The sequence below is a fragment of the Anomaloglossus baeobatrachus genome, chromosome 6 (assembly GCF_048569485.1).
Source record: "Anomaloglossus baeobatrachus isolate aAnoBae1 chromosome 6, aAnoBae1.hap1, whole genome shotgun sequence".
NCBI lineage: Eukaryota > Metazoa > Chordata > Amphibia > Anura > Aromobatidae > Anomaloglossus > Anomaloglossus baeobatrachus.
In genome coordinates, this window is record NC_134358.1 from 547,375,522 (window position 1) to 547,395,642 (window position 20,121).

The window sequence follows — 20,121 nt, forward strand, 5'->3', positions numbered from 1 at the left end:
AAGTGGGGCACTCCGGACGTGGACCTAATGGCATCCCGGCACAACAACAAGGTTCCGGTTTACTTAGCTCGCTCCCACGATCCTCAGGCCTTCGCCGCGGACGCTCTGGTTCAAGACTGGTCCCAGTTTCGTCTGTCCTACGTGTTTCCCCCTCCAGCTCTCTTGCCCAGAGTTCTGCGCAAGATCAGAATGGAGGGCAGTCGAGTCATTCTCATTGCTCCGGACTGGCCCAGGCGAGCTTGGTACCCAGACCTGCTCCATCTGTCCGTAGAGGTGCCGTGGCATCTCCCGGACCGTCCAGACCTTCTCTCACAAGGTCCGTTCTTCCGCCAGAATTCTGCGGCTCTCAGATTGACGGCGTGGCTCTTGAGCCCTGGATCTTGACGGCTTCTGGTTTCCCCCCTGAAGTCATCTCCACGATGACTCGGGCCCGCAAGTCTTTCTCTGCCAAGATCTATCACAGGACTTGGAAAATTTTCCTGTCCTGGTGTCGCTCTTCTGGCCATGCTCCTTGGCCTTTTTCCTTGCCGACCCTTCTGTCTTTTCTACAGTCCGGTCTGCAGCTGGGACTGTCCCTCAACTCTCTCAAGGGACAAGTCTCGGCTCTGTCAGTACTGTTCCAGCGGCGTATCGCCCGGCTGGCTCAGGTCCGCACCTTCATGCAAGGTGCGTCTCACATCATTCCGCCTTACCGGCGGCCCTTGGATCCCTGGGACCTCAATTTGGTTCTCACGGCTTTGCAGAAACCCCCCTTTGAACCTCTTAGGGAGGTTTCTTTGTTTCGTCTTTCACAGAAAGTGGTCTTTCTAGTGGCCATAACTTCCCTCAGGAGAGTCTCTGATTTAGCTGCGCTCTCTTCGGAGTCACCTTTTTTGGTCTTTCATCAAGACAAGGTGGTTCTCCGTCCGACTCCGGACTTTCTCCCTAAGGTGGTTTCTCCTTTCCACCTTAACCAGGACATTACCCTACCTTCCTTTTGTCCGGCTCCTGTTCATCGCTTTGAGAAAGCGTTGCATACTCTGGATCTGGTGCGGGCGCTCCGGATCTATGTGTCTCGCACCGCTGCTCTTAGGCGGTGCACCTCTCTTTTTGTGCTAACCACAGGTCGGCGTAAGGGCCTCCTTGCTTCTAAGCCGACCTTAGCCCATTGGATTAGGTCGACCATTTCAGATGCCTACCTGGGTACTCGGGTGCCTCCCCCGCCGGGGATCAAGGCACACTCGACCAGAGCTGTCGGTGCCTCTTGGGCTTTCAGGCACCAGGCTACGGCTCAGCAAGTCTGTCAGGCTGCCACTTGGACTAGCCTGCATACCTTTTCCAAGCACTACCAAGTGCATGCTCATGCTTCGGCAGATGCGAGCTTGGGCAGACGCATCCTTCAGGCGGCTGTCGCCCACTTGTGAAGTTAGGCTCCGCCTACTTCCCAGTTTTTCTATTTATTCCCACCCATGGACTGCTTTGAGACGACCCAATGTCTGGGTCTCCCAAAGGAACGATAAAGAAAGAGAATTTTGTTTACTTCCCGTAAATTCTTTTTCTTATAGTTCCGTATTGGGAGAACCAGCTCCCTCCCTGTTGCCTGTTGGCACTTTCTTGTTCCGCGTGTTATCACCGGCTGTTGTCGTAGACAGAGGCTCCGGTTGTTCCGGTTCTTGCTCTGTTTTTACTTGTGGGTGGCTATTCTCCTTCAGCTTTTGCACTAAACTGGCTAGATCTGGTTCTCCAGGGGGTGTATAAGCTCAGAGGAAGGAGCTACACTTTTGAGTGTAGTACTTTGTGTGTCCTCCGGAGGCAGAAGCTAAACACCCATGGTCTGGGTCTCCCAATACGGAACTATAAGAAAAAGAATTTACGGTAAGTAAACAAAATTCTCTTTTTTGGCTCTCTGATAAAAGGTAGGAAAAAAAGTCATAGCGGAAAGGGGTTAAAGGGAACCTGTCACCAGATTTTTAATTTGTGAGCTAAGACTAGCACCTTCAGCAGCGCCCGAGCTGCGATCCATAAAGGTGTATACTATCCCCTGACTCCCGCTGTATATCCCCAAAAAGCTTTTTTATCTTTTTATATTCTCCCTCTCGGAATGTAAATTTTTTCGTCTGGTCCAAAGGGTGTCTTTGGTGTGGCGTCTATCCCTCCTCTCCTCTATTGATGGCCGTCATGGACACTGTGTCATCCACATAGTCGGGGGATAAATCTTGTGCCTGAACATTAACATCACCAGTTCACGCATGTGCTTGTTTCTACGGCCTACTGCGGGCAGAGCCTAAAACATAAGTGTGCATGCGCGGGCCGGCGACGTGACATTCCACCCGGTTACATCATCATCCATATAGTCGGGCGAAATCTGGCGCCTGCGCAGACACATCCTTGGCTCGTGCATGCACAGTTATATATTAGGCTCCACTGGTAGTAGGGCGGAGCAAAGTGCGCATGCGTGAGGCGGCACTGTGTATGCGCAGGCGTGAAATCTCACGTCTGCGATTTTTCCTGACTGTGGATGAAGCTGGAGGTGTCACCAACGTCAGTCAGAGAAAAAGGACGGCCATCTTCGGCAGCAAAGAGGGATATATGCAGCACAAAGGATGCCATCAGACTGGACCATACAGCACGGGAGAATATAAAAAGGTTTTAAGGGGTATACAGGGGGCCGGGCCGGCGTGGGCGCGGGGGCCGTCGTGGGCGCGGGGGCCGTCGTGGGCGCGGGGGCTGTTGTGGGCGCGGGGGCCGGGCCGGCGTGGGCGCGGGGGCCGGTGTAGACCAGGAACTTCTGTCCTTTTACGTTCACCAGTTTACATAGATCATGATAGTTTTTCTTTTTGTTTTTAGATTCCTGAACCTTAAAATCCAGGAGGGGGAGGCCCACAACATCTTCTGTCCGGCCTATGACTGCTTCCAGCTGGTCCCTGTGGAGGTCATAGAAAGTGTGGTATCTAAGGAGATGGATAAGCGCTACCTGCAGTTTGACATAAAGGTGGGGTACCTCTCTAGAAAAGTAATGCCCCCAAACATTAACATTGGGGTGCAACTGAGCAGCCACAGATATATTTTTTTTTGTGGTTTCCAGAGGAAAGAGGTTGTCACATTCATATTCACTCATTAGTCACTCACTATTGGTATCCATTAAATCAATGTAGCATCTTGGGGGGCCCATTGAAGTATTGTGGGGTGAACTTTGATGTCAGATGAATATCATGGGGCAACAATTAAAGTCTGAGGGGTATCATCCGTTGAAGTCGGAGGGGTTTTGTGTGGCACCCGTTATAATCGGAGGGCTAAGATGGGCCACCCGTTGAATTTGCAGGGGTATCGCATGGCGCCCTCTATCTACAATGTAGTAACGCTTCGTGCCATTGATGCTTTTGGTGCTTTTCCGACTTTTCATTTCCATTTTAATTCTTGTTCATGATCTTTCAGGCATTTGTCGAAAACAACACGGCCATCCGGTGGTGCCCGACGCCGGCCTGCGAGAGGGCGGTGAGGCTGAAGAAGCAGGGCAGCAATACGTCTGGCTCCGACACCCTGAATTTCCCATTGTTGCGGGCGCCGGCAGTGGACTGTGGAAAGGGGCATCTATTCTGCTGGTGGGTGCATTGTGTGATGATGGAGAGTACTGGCCGCATGTGGTCACGTGCTGCTTTTGGGGTACTCCTTTAGGAGGGAGGGAGTACATTTTACCATGGATATAGGGGTTTCAGAACAATATTCTACAGGTTTTTCCATGTAAAAGGTTATGTCGGACCTCTGGGGCTTCCACCGTGAAGGAAAACGAGGGGATCGCAGCGCTGTTCCTCTACTAGCTGTGTGGCTGGTAGCGGCCCATTTAGTAGGGTCACCAATGGATAGGGAGCCTCTCTTACCAGTTAATCTGAGAAATGAAACAGCTGGGATCCGTCATCTCCAATCCCGGATGTTGCTGCAGTGTGTCACATACTGGTGATACATGCCAGCTGTTTGCTTTTAACAGATCTGTCGCCAGATTTCAGTATATATTATTAAATAGATCTCAGACCTGATGAGGCTGATGTACTTGCTATGAAAACCCATTTCAAAATGACTGTTTAATCCCTATGAAAAATCAAAAACACTATCTAAATCTGCGTACACCAAGCCTGACTGACAACTAATCCGTGCCCGCCCACCTAGCTTGATTGACGGGTCCTCCTGTGTTCCTCAGCTCTCGCCATCAACTCCAGTTCAGTGACTGCACCACCGATGACACAGAATCAGCTCTGCAAACAATAACAGAGCAGGGTGGGGATCTCAGTGCTGGACCTGGGAAGGGTGAATAAGGCACTCTTTGTTCCCCAACCCCCAAATAAAAAGAGGACACTGGTTTTCCAAAAACCCTTTTAATGAAATGGCAGTCTTAGTAAATCCTCCGCGGTAGACCCTCGTTAAGCTGTGAGTTGTTTTCCGTTCTCCGCAGTGACAGCGTAGTGGAGTACCCGGCATTGTATGACCCTGTGTTGTAAACCCTAGCCTTTACGGTCAGTTTCTGGTTACCGGCGGGAGGCGAGTTTCTTTCTTCCAGTCCTCTGTTGGCTCTTACATCTTTTATAAAGGAGACGAAATCTGAGATTGGCACAACAGATGCCACGGGGCGCCGCATTAATATCCTCACAACGGGGCTTCAGGCGGCACCGGCCCGGAAATGTCTGAAACGGCACGAAGCTCCTAGAGAACGTTACCTTGTAAGACACCGTCGGGTCTGATACGTGGGTCCATTGTTCAGAGAGGTTCAGGTCACGGGATCGTGCGTGCGCTGATCGCTCCCTGTGCCATCCGAGGACCGGGCACACTTTAACACAAGCAACATAAATAATTCAGCAAAGCTGAAATAGATCAGGAAGGTAACTGGAACGTGACAGCGGCTATGCCCGGATTCTGTGCACAAATGATGGACATGTTCATCCTGAGCCTCCTGCTTCACTGCAGCAACTTTACTGTTCTGGAAAGTGTGGATTAAGGGAACGGATAGGAGTTTGGATAAAGGGAAATGATCAGGAGGGTGGCGGAGTTCGGGGGGCGGAGCTGAGGACGTCAGTGCCGCGGTCTGCATGGCTGGGAACAGAGGTGTGTGTGTGTGTGTGTCTACATGCGTGTGTACATGTGGAGTGCGGGAAGGGGTGGAGCCGAGCGGGGCTGTGGAGCTGAGGACGTCAGTGCCGCGGGGACTGCAGGGATGGGGACAAGTGTGTGTGTGTGTGTGTGTGTGTGTGTGTGTGTGTGTGTGTGTGTACACATGCGGAGTGTGGGAGGGTGCGGAGCCGAGCGGGGAAGTGTCGGCCTCCTTGCACACTGTATCCAGGGTAAATAATCGGGTAAAAGCAAAGCACTTTTTGCTTGGTTACCCGATATTTATCTTTGATACCAGCGTACACCGCTTATCGCTGGCTCCCTGCACACGTAACCACTGTAAATATCGGGTACCTAACCAAAGCACATTGCTTGGTTACCCAATGTGTATCCTGGTTACGGGGGCAGGGAGCCAGAGAGAGCATGCGCAGCAAAATCCTACGGATCGCGCTGCTCAAAAAACGTTACAGGTTGCGTTGCTTCCGCCCGGCGGTCAGTTAAAAAACGACTGACCGCGACGCAGCGGATGCAACGCAGCATCATCAGTCGCAATCCGTCACTATTAGAAGTCTATGGGGAAAAACAGTATTCCTGCAAAATATTTTGCAGGATACCGTAATTCCTCTAGGCGACGGATTGCGACTGATGCAAAACAACGGAAATGTGAACTTAGCCATAAAGGGGTTGTCCAGAAATATAAACTTGAAGGGTTGATTAGTTTTTGATAGAGATGAGCGAATAGATTTGCAGGAACCTGGTCCAGCGGCCATGTCAATATTCCATGGCCACCGACTACCTGCCGACATCCACGGTTCTTTTCTTGATTACCCATTCCTTGGAGTTAATCTGCATTACAGGTAATTGACACAGATTAGATTAGTTGAGGATACCAAAATCTGTTGATAGGATCCAACACAGCTTGACGGTGACTGGCAAATCTATGAAGCTGCAGCATCGGCAGTCGGTCGTCGAAATATTGATTGTGGTTTTCTGTGTTACAGGGAATGTTTAGGAGAGGCGCACGAGCCGTGTGATTGCCAAACGTGGAAAAACTGGCTGCACAAGGTGTCGGAGATGAAGCCGGAAGAGTGTAAGTCTGAGATTACCGCGCTTTGGCAAGGTTCAGTGCACGTGGCTTGCTACGAAGTGATGCCACCGTCCAGCACCGTACTGTAATGAGCGGTGCACGTGGCTGGCTACACAATGATGCCACCGTCCAGCACCATTCTGTAATGAGTGGTGCACGTGGCCTAATACGAAGTGATGCCGCCGCCCGGCACCGTTTTGTAATGAGCCAATGTGGATTTAGGTCCCTGGAAAATGGTCCAACTAGCAGGAGATTTATCCTGAGGGCGACTGCTGATTGCACGGAGCACAGCGGATGCCTGGATCTCTCTTAGACTGCAGACGGTTTGATTACGAAAACTACAGATATGGCCCAGGCATAGTAGTGGCCATTGTGAATGATTTCATTAAGGGGGTCATGATCCCTCCTGGACCCGAAGCTCCAATCTATCCAGCATCGATGCGGTGGTCCTGACACCAAGAGTAGTTACGCATTATAAGTTGTGTTCTCGTCTCCATTGTTGTGTAGTGGTCGGGGTGAGCGAAGCGTTCGAGGATGCTGCTAATTGTCTCTGGTTATTAACGAACTCCAAACCTTGCGCCAATTGCAAGTCTCCCATCCAGAAGAACGAGGGCTGTAACCATATGCAGTGTGCCAAGGTAAGAAACGGGGCCTCTCGAGACCTCGCCCGCACCGATCAGCTGCTGGGAGAAGCTTCAGGAACCCCCAGATTATGTTCTCATCATTATTTAGTAACTACTCCGTTTGATCTATAGGGGGCTTCAAATATTAAATTTGGGCAACTGCTTAAAGTAGTGAGAAGTCATGAGCGCAATGCACAGGATGGGCCTGAGGGTGGGCGCCCGGCTGTAGGGGGAGGGCCCAAGGTCTGGCTGCGGGGTAGGCCCGAGGTGGGGTGCCCAACTGCGAGGGTGGGCCTGAGGTGGGGTGCCTGGCTGCGGGGGTGGGCCTGAGGTGGGGTGCCGGGCTGCAAGCGAGGGCCCATAGGTGGGCGCCTGGCTGTGGGGGAGTGCCCGAAGGTGGGCACCTGGCTGCGGGTGGTAGGTCCGAAAGTGGACTGCCGGCTGTGGGTGGAGGGCCCGATTGTGGATGCCCGGCTACGAGGAGAGGGCTGTGGGGGGGCATCTGGCTGCGGAGGAAGGGCTCAAAGATGACTGCCTGGCTGCGGGGGGAGGGTCCAAGTTTGGGCGCCTGGCTGCAGGCAGGTCCTGAGAGTGGGTGCTCGGCTGTGGTGGAGGGCTTGAGGTGGGGCGCCCGGCTGTGGGGGGAGGGCCCGAGGTTGGACGCGTGGCTGCAGGCAGGACCTGAGAGTGGGCGCCCGGCTGTGGTGGAGGGCTCGAGGTGGGGCGCCCGGCTGTGGTGGAGGGCTCGAGGTGGGGCGCCCGGCTGTGGGGGGAGGGCCCGAGGTTGGGCGCCTGGCTGCAGGGAGGACCTGAGGGTGGGCGCCCTGCCAACAACCTCATATGCTTCTAAATATTGTTGGACAAAGAGTCAAAACACAAAAATTGAGGCTGTAATAAACCTTTCTCTCTGAATATGTACTTTTTTTTTTTTTCCCTCTAAAGTGTAAGTACGACTTCTGCTGGATTTGCCTGGAGGAATGGAAGAAGCACAGCTCCTCCACCGGGGGATATTACCGCTGCACACGCTACGAGGTCATTAATCAGGTGGAGGAGCAGTCTAAAGAAATGACGGTGGAGGTGAGGGATGCAGACTACTGCCTGTATGATAAAACCTTGCATCCTGCAGATCATATATGGCCACCGGGGGTGCTGTTCCCAATAATCCAGAATATTCCGGGGCACCGCACTCGTACCCCTGTTTTTGTTTTGTTTTTTTGGGTTTTTTTTGATACAGTGATCTTCTCACCTTTCAAAAACCACAGAACTCTTGGCACAATTATCACGCCAGCTGTCATTGCAGGGGACAGATTATTGGAAAATCAAAAGGGCCGTTGCCCATCAGCATCCCCCACCGCATGTACCTTAACTGGTCTCTATGTTTGCTACTGTACCTTATGCATGATGATAGCTGTGGATGATCTGTGCATCCTTCTCACATCGGGAGGCACTGGTGAAGTATTTGCCCCATGAAGGTAGTCTCTGCACATTTAAAGGGATTGCCCAGAACTTCAGTATTGATATCTTATCAATACCTGATTGTTGGGTGTCCGGCTCCTTTCACCCCTGTGGTGGATGGAAGTGTAACATACAAAGCTGTGCAATGGCCATTTTTGGGTACTGCCTTCAGTAGGAGCTGACCAGCAGATCCAGCTTGACTGCATTGACTGTTGGAGTCTGCGGTAGTCTGAAATCCTCCGGTTTTTTTTTTTTTCCTCTCTGATGCTGCCTTTGCATCATGCTTTACACTGCAGCACTGCATGCTCATTGCATTTTTACAAGGCCAACTACCCAAGTCCTTTACAGCAAAAGGATAGTGTAAAGTGCATACAACTAATCCTACTCCAGCGAGAACAAAATTATCCAGTAACAATGTGGATTAATGAGGCGGATCTTGGAGATGACGTTCCTCTGCCATATATCATTGAAAAATGACTTGGGTCCATCAATTTCGACCTTTTTCCACCATTATACATTCTTTGTCACTAAATTTTCCAGTGCGGCGCTTGGCTTTGAAGAAGGCCGGCCAGATTGAGGAGGTAGTCTAACAGCCACCGCCTCTAAAACCCTCCAGCTCCAGCGCAGAGAACTCCAGGGGTCTCTGTTCAGGGAAGAAGGGGGATCATAGTTGTTCAATCTAAGAAGGAGCTCCAAAAGCTTCACATTAGGTCCCCAAAACCTACAAACCTAATGTAATGTATGTCACCAATAAGCCTAACGTCCCATCATAATGCGTGACCATAGTATGGCGGCACGTAACGCCTGTTGGGCAGGTATCTAACATGATCACAATCCATCCCGAATTTATCTTGTTGTTTTTGTTCTTTTTAGGCGGAGAAGAAACACAAAAGATTCCAGGAATTGGACAGATTTATGCACTATTACACCAGGTTTAAGAACCATGAACACAGCTACCAGGTAAACTCCACTGAATCCCATCTTTACGCTGACGATACGGTGAGACCAGATTGATTGGCGGCTTTGACCCGCCCCATGAAGTACCGACATGATGTCTGTATGGCTGTGGGATGACCCTCCGCACAGCATTGTGCAGCACTTGCCTTCCCCATCTCTATTCCTGGACGTCCTCGTGTCTCCCCCTCCGGTGCGGTGACCCCATTATTAATGCAAATCTCCACTTCTTCTTTTTTTTTTTTTTTTTTATTTTCCAGTTAGAACAACGTCTTCTAAAAACAGCCAAAGAAAAGATGGAGCAGCTGAGCAGAGCGCTTAGTGAAGGTGAGATCCGCCATCTACATAAATAGCAATAAATAGCACATGGGAGAGAAATTGTAATTTTTCTACATTGATTTAATGCCCATGAAATGCAAAAAAAACCCAACCTCCTGCCGTTTTGTGCACACCGCTCCTATGCAGACCTATGTGCTGGAACCCTCCCACCTTCCCCTATCAGCCCTGGAGGGAGGCGGCAGGCTAGCACCCCCCCACCTTCCCCTATCAGCCCTGGTGGGAGGCGGCAGGCTGGCACCCCCCCACCTTCCCCTATGAGCCCTGGTGGGAGGTGGCAGGTTCACCCCCGCCCCCCCCATCAGCCCTGGAGGGAGGTGGCAGGCTGGCACCCCCCCCCCCATCAGCCTTGGAGGGAGGCGGCAGGCTGGCACCCCCCCCCACCTTCCCCTATCAGCCCTGGAGGGAGGCGGCAGGCTGGCACCGCCCCCATCAGCCCTCGAGAGAGAGAGGCGGCAGGTTCACCCCCCCCCCCCCCCCATCAGCCCTGGAGGGAGGCGGCAGGCTGGCACCACCCATCAGCCTTGGAGGGAGGCAGCAGGCTGGCATCACCCCCATCAGCCCTGGAGGGAGGCGGCAAGCTGGCACCGCCCCCATCAGCCCTGGAGGGAGGCGGCAGGCTGGCACCGCCCCCATAAGCCCTGGAGGGAGGCGGCAGGCTGGCACCGCCCCCATCAGCCCTGGTGGTGGCACATATACCAGGACGGGGAGAGCCCACTGCACCACCAGAAGCCATCCCCTGCTGCTTGGCCTCCAGTAGGAGATGAGGTGTCACACCCTTAGATAACTATTGTCTCTTCTGAAGACAAAAAATAAATAATGACGCTTTTTTTCCCCTGAGATGGGTGTGAAGAAGCCTTTTTAGAGTGATGCAGCTGATTTGCTTCTGTAACTTTTTAGTAAATGACCATTAGGCTTTGTGCGCACGTTGCGCTTTTTTTCTGTGTTTTGGCTGCGTTTAAAACTGCAGCGTGTCATTGTCAAAATGCATGTGTTCTGCTTCCGCAGCAAAGTCTGAGAAGTCAGCACATTCCATGTGCACGTTGCTTTTTTAAACGCAGTATTTTGGATGCCAAATATTTGACAAAATCGATGCGTTTAAAAAAGCAGCATGTCACTTCTTTTGTGCGTTTCGGTTGCATTTTCCACCCATTGAAATCAATGAGGTGTGTGAAAATGCAACCAAAATGTTTAGCTGTGCGCTTGCACTGCATTTTTGTTGCGTTCTTCATGCTTTTTTGACAAACAAAACGCAGGTATTTCAGGGTCTCTCTCTCTCTCTCCCCCCCCTCTGTCTTTCATACCAATCACCGGCACGGCACTGCACGGCATTCACACTGCTCTGGCGGCTTCACCTGCTTTTGAAAATGCCGGCCGCTCATTATTCTCTCTCATATTTACTGCTTCCTCCGCCCACCAGCGCCTATGATTGGTTGCAGTCAGACACGCCCCCACGCTGAGTGACAGCTGTCTCACTGCAACCAATCACAGCCGCCGGTGGGCGGGTCTATATCGTGCAGTAAAATAAATAAATAATTTTTTAAAAAAAACGGCGTGCGGTTCCCCCCAATTTTGACACCAGCCAAGGTAAAGCCACACGGCTGTAGGCTGGTATTCTCAGGATGGGGAGCCCCATGTTATGGGGAGCCCCCCAGCCTAAAAATATCAGCCAGCAGCCGCCCGGAATTGCCGCATCCATTAGATGCGACAGCCCCAGGACTCTACCCGGCTCATCCCGAATTGCCCTGGTGCGGTGGCAATTGGGGTAATAAGGAGTTAACGGCAGCCCATAGCTGCCACTAAGTCCTAGGTTAATCATGGCAGGCGTCTATGAGACACCCACAATGATTAACCTGTAAGTGAAAGTAAACAAACACAAACACCGAAAAATCCTTTATTTTGAACAAAATACAAAAAAACACCCTCTTTCACCACTTTATTTATCCCCAAACACCCTGCAGGTCCGACGTAATCCACACGAGGTCCCACAATGCTTTCAGCTCTGCTACATGAAGCTGACAGCGATCGGCCACAGACCACGACCACTCTCTGTGAGCTCCCCGCAGCAACTGAAGTGAGTCGCGTTATCAGCGATGACGTCACTCAGGTTACCTGCGAGCGGCCACCGCTGGAGTCCTCCAACTTTGACAGAAAATAACCCGAGTGACTGAAGTGAGCCGCGCGATCAGCGGTGCCCTCACTCAGGTGATTTGCGGTCTCAGGTGGAGGACTGCAGCTGGCCGCGGGTAACCTGAGTGACGGCAGCGCTGATCGCTTGGCTCACTTCAGTTACTCATGGGATTTGAGATCACCGGTGAGTCCTTCACGTGTGACCGCAAATCAGGCCGCGGCATAGAGACAGAGCCGTGCGATGACAATGAAGTCGGGTGAAGTTCATCCGAGTTCATTCTGATCGCGCAGCTCTGTGAGTGCAGTCATATTGCAGCCATGGTGCCTTTCATTATGGGCTCTCCAGCTGTTGCTATGGGCTGTCTGACCATGCTGGGAGTTGTAGTTACACATGACCTGGAGTGCCGCAGGTTTTAAACCCCCGTCATAGTGTAATCTGCTTTTCTGGCCATGTTGAGCTCTGATGACGTTTGATGTCCGCCCTGTAATCCTGCGATCCTCACCTCGTTTCTCCACTTTTCCCTGTAGCGGAGGGAGGCTGCCCGGACACCACGTTTATAGAAGACGCTGTGCAAGAACTGCTGAAGACCAGGCGCATCCTCAAGTGTTCTTATCCCTACGGTTTCTTCCTAGAGCCCAAAAGCACAAAAAAGGAAATTTTTGAGCTAATGCAGGTGAATAATTTCAATATCTGTATTTTACGTGACATTTTTGCGCTTTATTTCTACCCGCTGCTGCCCTTTGTGGTGCTGGTATTCGTGCGGACCACAGGGATACCCTGCTGATCCCAAGAATCGGGCTCCTGGGTTTTCAAAAAGAGGTCTTTGCAGCCCTATTTTCAATGGGGCAGAGGTACACATACTCCCCCATTGGCTTTGGGAGTTTGGGAAATACAGTAGCTGAGTACAGCTCTGTTATCTCCAACAGTCCCATAGACGGTAAATGGAGCTCAGGTTGAGCATGTGCACTTCTGCTCCATTCACAATGGGGCTGCAGAGCCTTGTTTTTGGGATTTGTAAGGGTCCCATTGGTCAAACCCCCTGTGACGATCAAGTATGAATGAATAAAAAATGTCATCATATTTGCCACTTTGCAGACAGACCTTGAAATGGTGACGGAAGATCTGGCCCAGAAGGTGAACAGGCCCTACCTGCGCACCCCCCGCCACAAGATCATCCGGGCGGCCTGTCTCGTACAGCAGAAGCGCCAGGAGTTCTTGGCTTCAGTGGCCCGAGGTGTGGCCCCCGCAGACTCTCCGGAGACCACCAGGCGAAGGTAGATGCAGTATTTACTGACGTGTTACTAACATGTATTACAGGTGGGATATATGGCTATGCGGTGACCTAGATCTCCTCTGAGACATCGGCCATTGCTGAAAAAGAGGAGGAATTGTGTTCCATATGTGATGATAAACGTGGAGAGGGGGGGGGGGCATTATTTCTTTATCGTTCCTTTGGGAGACCCAGACCTTGGGTGTTTAGCTTCTGCCTCCGGAGGACACACAAAGTACTACACCTAAAAGTGTAGCTCCTCCCTCTGAGCCTATACACCCCCTGGTGAGCCAGTCACAGCCAGTTTATCGCTTTGTGTTCAGGAGGATACATCCACACATGCATTCTCATATGATTTTTTTTTTGAAAAAGATTGAAGAAGTGCGGGTCCACGTCTGGACTCCCGGCATATCCCTTCTCACCCCACTGTGTCGGCGGTGTTGTAAGGTTGATTTCCAAGGCTGGAGCCTTACATGCCGTGCTCCTTCCTTAATTTCTTTGCTGTTTGTATGGGAGGGTAATAGTAGTTGGCGTCCAAAAGAACGTCCTCACCTGGGTTTTGCCAGTTAAATGCCCCTGATATTAGTGGCAGGTGCGGAGTGTATAACACAGCCAGCACATGACCTATGTCGAGCGAGCTTAGTTCCTGACCACGCGCCGCACCCTTGAGCACGCGCCGCACCCTTGAGCACGCGCCGCGCCCTTGAGCACGCGCCGCGCCCTTGAGCACGCGCCGCGCCCTTGAGCACGCGCCGCGCCCTTGAGCACGCGCCGCGCCCTGGAGCACGCGCCGCGCCCTGGAGCACGCGCCGCGCCCTGGAGCACGCGCCGCACCCTGGAGCACGCTCCGCACCCTGGAGCACGCTCCGTACCCTCGAGCACGCGCCGTACCCCCCCAAACTCACACCCTGTGATGTTTTAGTACATCATAGAGTGGGAAGGGGTTGAAGAACATCTCTGCTTTGGGCAGTCCCTACTTGTTAGAAAGGTCTCTTGACGATATGGTGATCACTGCGATCATCTCTAATCTATGGTGAAACCTGTGCCCCGTTTCCCTGCAGTGCCTCCGCAGGAGAAGGTAAGAAGTACACGGTGCCAGTACAGATTATTACTCTGCTGCTTGGTCAGAAAGGACAGGACGATATCTATGTAACAACGCCGCTACACTACGGCTAAGAGTTGGAAATCCAGATCTGAAGACCCCACTATTAATGTGCAACACGGATCACTGGGGGGGGGGGGGGGGTCCTTAACCGTTGCGACCCCTCTAGTCATGTGGGCAAAGGTGGAACTGACACATTCTCTATAAGTGACCACTGGGTGAGGACTTGAGCTCTCTGGCTCCTTGATTTCTGGTATCATGGGGCTCATGGGCTTTAAAGCCCCAATGATCTCTCATCACTAAGTCATTGGTGTTATCCGTGCGAAAACCTCTCTTCACATTAGGAATGCCCCAGAATTAGTGGACTGGGCATTCAACTGATTATACGTGGATTGACCCGATTTGATTGGGGGGAGGGGGGTACCCTAGGTATAGGTCAATTGAGGGAGCCCCCGTTTAGGTTCTGTTCAACCAATCTTAGTAGGCCTCCCATTGAAGTCTAGGGGTGTCTATTGATTTCTATGAATATCCAGCGCTCCACTCTGCTTTAGAAATCACTCAAGCGACAAATGTGGATTTTATAGGTCCGTGAAGAAGACTCCATATTCTGCGTTATTGATCATGGGCGTAATATTTGCATTGTTTTAACCCTTTATCTGCTGCAGTAAAACCCAGTTAATTGGCCGGATCTTCTTATATTACTAATTGCTTTCTTTTCTGTTTTTCAGTTTTGCCGGAGGAACATGGGACTGGGAGTATTTAGGATTTGCCTCCCCGGAGGTAAGAGGTTGTCGGGTAGACGTGGAGACGAAGGCATCGCTTAGTGCTTTGTGAATGGATGTTGTGATCATCGCTGCTGCTAATTCTTCCGGATTAAGTTTTCGTGATTTTTTTTTTTTTTTAAGAGTCTTACTATATCCATAGGGGATTATAGAAGGGTTTTTATTGGTTTGCAAAACCCCTTTCCGTAACCACTTCCACCAATCACTACTCACAGCGGTCTTATTCTATATACCTGGGCACCACGATTGGCTGCAGCGGTCACCCCTGCAGCCATGTCAAAAAAGACCGGGCAGTGTTGGAGCAGGAGGGGGGGTGACTATTGCTGATTTTGTTTGGTATTGGACAGCGCAGACCTCTGGACTGATACATTGGTGAACATCCTCTTTAATAGAGGTGGTCTCTTATTTAGGGCCCCCCATCTTTTAGCCAGAAAACTGAGCATCTGCAATAAGCTTCTCCTGGAGGACCCAACGTCTCCTTGCACTTCAATGGTTTCACTGGGAGCCATGTGAGGCTTTGAAGTGGAAAGAGCCACTTTTTGACGTAGTTCTTAGTGGTAGGTTATCCAGGGAAGGGGGTGCAGCGTCTTCAGCTTCTTCCCCAAAATAGAGCAGAGGTTGCCCCATTCACTTTAGTGATTCTGCTTCGCAGCTCCTGACAGGCTGCCAGTATCAGTCCCTCTAGGAGGTGCAGATATGGCCCCTTCAAGCAGATATGCATAGAAATATGGACGATTGTGTTTGTAATTAAGAATATCTTACTTATGGAAGTGTCTTTGTATCTACGCGTAGGAATATGCAGAATTCCAGTATCGGAGAAGACACAGGCAGCGTCGGCGCGACTTGCACAGTATGAGAAGCAACACTCCTGATCCAGACGATCACACGGAGAACACCTTAGGTAATTTTGGATGGACTGTAGGGTTATTTTCCAAATATACACATAATGAAACGTAGGGGCCTGTTCACACCATCGAGATTCAGAAAAGATTTTAACATAAGGTCTGTGTCTACATTTGTCAATAGAATAGGGAGAGGATTGTTGAGGGGCACGCTATTATTTATTAGGGAACCAACATCTATTGCAAAAGATATACAAAGCCAAAGTTTCGTCATCTAAAGTCACTGGATAGACAAAGCACAGCAGCCACTGACAAAATACAGCTGCTGCGCTCTGCATAGGCAGAAACAGTATTAAATCAGGCACTGCACTGTAATGACCTGCAAATCTATGCCTCTCTTAATTGAAATTTTAAGAGCGGTAAAAATGGAGGATCTGCTGTCAGGTGCCTTAAACAGTGATGAGTGAACCCAGACTGTAATATTCGGGATCCGTACTAGATGCCTAGTATCTGTGCACCGACCCCGGACACTGAGTTTTCAGGGAACTCCATGAAATTGCCCAAATAATTAACAAAATAAGTAAAGGAAAAAAAGAAAATAAGAGATAAAGCAGGCGTGTTATACTTACCAAGTCTCCCTTGCGACTGTAGAACTACTCCCAGGGCCACTCATTACCCTCATGCATATTCACTGCTTCCCCCGCCCACCGGCAGTCCTGAGGTCTCTGGTTGCAGTCAGACATGCACCCACCATGTGTGGGGGAATGACACGCTGTCTGAGTCTTTTATAGTGGTTTGTAAATAAATAAATAAATTAAAGACTTGGTGAAGGGTCCCCCCATATTGTGATACCCAGCACAGATAAAGCATACGGCTACAGACTGCAGCCCCCAATCATGCGCTTATCTTGGCTATATATCAAGATAAGGGGAACCTCATGCATTTTTTTTAAATTAATTAAATACGTTTTAAAAAACGGCATGTGGTGTCCCCCAATATTCCCAGCCATGATAAAGCCAACAGCTGGGGGCTGGTATTCTCAGGCTGGGGATTCCCATGGATATTGGGTTCCTCCCAGCCTATAAATAGCACCCTGCAGCCGCCCAGAATTGTCGCATCCATTAGAGGTGACAGTTCTGGCACGTTACCTGGCTCATCCCGATTGCCCTGGTGTGGTGGCAATCAGGGTAATATACGGTGTTAATGACAACTCACAGCTGCCACTAACTAGTAGATGAGTAATGGGAGGTGTCTGAGATCCTCCCACTAAAAAAATCGGTAAGTGAAAAGAAATACAATCACCGAAAAAAAATCCTTTTTCTCTGACGCCTCATTGGGGGACACAGGACCATGGGTGTTATGCTGCTTATCCATAGGAGGACACTAAGTAGATGCAAAGATGTGAGCTCCTCCCTTGCAGTATACACCCCCCTGGCCCAGCCAGGCTACTTCAGTTTTAGCTTAGTGTCTATAGGAGGCACATCTCTGCAGACTACTGCAGCAAGAATTTTTTGTTTTTAGAGGGCGATGGTTTCCTTCGGGGCCCTATTTCCCCAAACCATCAACAGGCGGGAACGCGGAGTATCGCCTCCCCGTACCCCTCCTGCGACGCTGGATCCTGGGCTGTTACTGGACGACAGGTTTCATGGCACTGATTTTCCAGAGCCCAGAGCAGATGAAAACTTCCTGAGCCCCTTTTGCAGGCTCTGAGTTGATACACGTTCTGCACCAAGTGTGACCAGGCAGCAGACTGCCATCTCCACAGGAGCTGAGGTGAGATCATTCCGATTTTTCCAGAGCCCAGAGCAGATGGAAACTTCCTCAGCCCCTCTTGCAGGCTCTGAGTTGATACACGTTCTGCACCAGTGTGACCAGGCAGCAGGCGTCACAGACTGCCATCTCCACAGGAGTTGAGGTGAGATCCTTCCGATTTTTTTCCAGAGCAGATGAAAACTTCCTCAGCCCCTCTTGCAGGCTCTGAGTTGATACAAGTTCTGCCAGCAGGCGTCAGACTCTCCACACTGAATTGGAGCAAAGGTCACACTGACTGAATGCACATGGGCTGTGATTGCAGACTCCTGCATAGCATTCCACCTGTGGCGGGGGGAGGGGGAAGAGCTCCCTGGGCTCAGTGCAGCTGCAGCTGCGGTACACTTATAGAGGTTTTTCTGTCCACCATTGTTGTGCAGGTCTGGAGGGAAGAAGGGGAGGCCCTTCCCACCATTTTTTTGTTTATTATATTTTCTCATGCCTTCTTGTCAGAGCTTAGCCCCGTCCCCTCCAACACTCAATAAGCCACGCCCCCCTCACACAGGATCTGCAGAGCATTGCTCCCTCTTGTTGTGATCAGAGCCTGTGGGAGTCTCTCAGAGCTGGCTTCCTCCTTCCCAGAACTGGGACGCAGGAGGAGGGGGGAGGGGTCATCAGGGTTCTGGGTGAGTTATAGCCTCACTTGCATATTAGCTCTGTTGAGCATTGCTCCCTCATTACAATCAGAGTTTGTGGCTCATCAGTCAGGGGCTGCAGTCACATGTTTTATGCCCTGCACAACTACAGCAACAACTATAAGACGCTGAGCTACTAGGGGATGATAGCACCTCTTTCTTCTGTGAGTCCGGTGCCTCTGTAGCTTACCCCCCCACCACCACCACAGCAACCGCTGCCAGCCCAGAGCCTACGGCTACCAGTCCCCCGGAATGGTCACAGTTCCCAGAACCTGGTGCCGGCTATGCAACATCGTCCTCACACCCCTCGGGGCCCCTGGACAGAACGCAGCCTGATGACACCTCTATAGAGGGTCCTTCTGATAAGAATCAGCCCTCTGCTTCACCGGTTGCAGATCAGAAAAAGGGCATGACCCCCATGAGTCTCCCTCTGGGGTTCACAGATGGGGTTCTCCCACATGTTCCGCGGTCTCTGAGGAGCCGGAGGAAGGGGAATGATGTTTGTACCGGGATGATTCCTTGGTTTCAACCTCCCCGAGCGATCAAGCTGCGATTGACTTATTGCAGCAATCAACCAAAACTCTGCATGTGGAAGATCTCCCATCCACTATTACTGACCCTGCGGTCTCCTTTAAAAGGGTGAAGAAACCTCAAAAAAAAAAAAAAAAAAAGGTTATTGACGCCGCTTCGGTATCTGTAAACTCATGGAGTCCCAGTACCCCTTTGGCTTAGCTGTCTCTAAGGGCTTGGCCGATCCGGCCTCGGTGGACCCTCACCTGGCTTCCGACTGCCTGAAGGACCCTCCTGTCTTTTACTTGATGGATCCTCCTTCAAGGACCCGACGGACAGACAAGTGGAGCAGCTCGATCGCTCCGCCTTGAGGCTGTGGGTCCCTCTCCCCTTCCGTGTGGGTCGCACAGGCACCAGGACTACCAGTTTCCCTCAGACCCTCACAGATGTAACAGTTCACATTGCTGCGGCGGCGGAGTACCTCATGCAGGCCTCCCTCGGCGCTGCTACCTTCGCAGTTATTGCCGCCTCAAATGCTATAGCCATCCGTAAGGCCCTCTGGTTCCGATAATGGAGAGCGGACTCTGTCTCTAAGAAGCCTCTCACAGTACTCCTTTCCAGACCGATGGTTTGCCGATCATCTGGACAGGCTCTTTTTTTGTCTGACGCCACGGGAGGAAAAGAGTACCTCCCTCCCCCAACTCTAGCCCAGGATGTTTTTTTTACTAGACCCGCAGGGCCCGACCTTCTCAGCCCTCCCCAAGTCCACCTCGTCCCGGCAGTCTAGACAAAGACCGAGGAGTCTCGTCGTCCTCCATCTGGGCCGCCGCCTCAGCCCACAAATGGGTGTGATACCTTGTGTCTTCCGGTTACCACATTGAATTCTGGACCCGATCCCCTGGTCAGTCTTTTCTCTCATACCCTCCCCAAAGGCTCCAAAACACCACGAGGCCTTCTCCTCAGCGATCCACTCCCTCCAAACGGCGGGGGTGATGGTACCTGTTCCGGATGGCGAGAGGTTCAAGGCCTTCTATTCCAACCTCTCGTGGTCCCCAAGAAAGGACGGGTCAGTTCGTCCCATCCTGGACCTCTAACACCTGAGCAAACATGTGCACGTAAGGAGATTCAGAATGGACTTCCTAGGGTCCATTATTACCTTTATGGTCGAAGGAGAATTCCTTGCCTCCCTAGCTATCAGGGACGCGTACCTGCACATACCCATGGCTCCAGCTCACCAAAAGTTCCTCCGCTTCGCGGTTCAGGACTTCTTTTTTTTTTTCTTTGGCGCTCCATTGGGAGACCCAGACAATTGGGTGTATAGCTATGCCTCCGGAGGCCACACAAAGTATTACACTAAAAGTGTAAAGCCCCTCCCCTTCAGCCTATACACCCCCCGTGCTGCCACGGGCTCCTCAGTTTTTATGCTTTGTGCGAAGGAGGCAGACATCCACGCATAGCTCCACAGCTTAGTCAGCAGCAGCTGCTGACTATGTCGGATGGAAGAAAAGA

General features: G+C 51.3%; 1 protein-coding gene across 1 annotated transcript in view; it reads left to right on the forward strand.

The window, feature by feature from the left end:
* ANKIB1 (ankyrin repeat and IBR domain containing 1) overlaps positions 1–20,121 on the forward strand; it is a 151,900-nt gene that overhangs the window by 108,528 nt on the left and 23,251 nt on the right. The window contains exons 8-18 of the mRNA XM_075315635.1: positions 2,827–2,971; positions 3,415–3,581; positions 6,078–6,166; positions 6,671–6,801; positions 7,729–7,863; positions 9,115–9,201; positions 9,456–9,522; positions 12,190–12,335; positions 12,758–12,936; positions 14,763–14,814; positions 15,609–15,717. Of these exons, the coding sequence (XP_075171750.1) occupies positions 2,827–2,971; positions 3,415–3,581; positions 6,078–6,166; positions 6,671–6,801; positions 7,729–7,863; positions 9,115–9,201; positions 9,456–9,522; positions 12,190–12,335; positions 12,758–12,936; positions 14,763–14,814; positions 15,609–15,717 (1,307 nt within the window). The remainder of the gene's footprint in view (positions 1–2,826; positions 2,972–3,414; positions 3,582–6,077; positions 6,167–6,670; positions 6,802–7,728; positions 7,864–9,114; positions 9,202–9,455; positions 9,523–12,189; positions 12,336–12,757; positions 12,937–14,762; positions 14,815–15,608; positions 15,718–20,121) is intronic.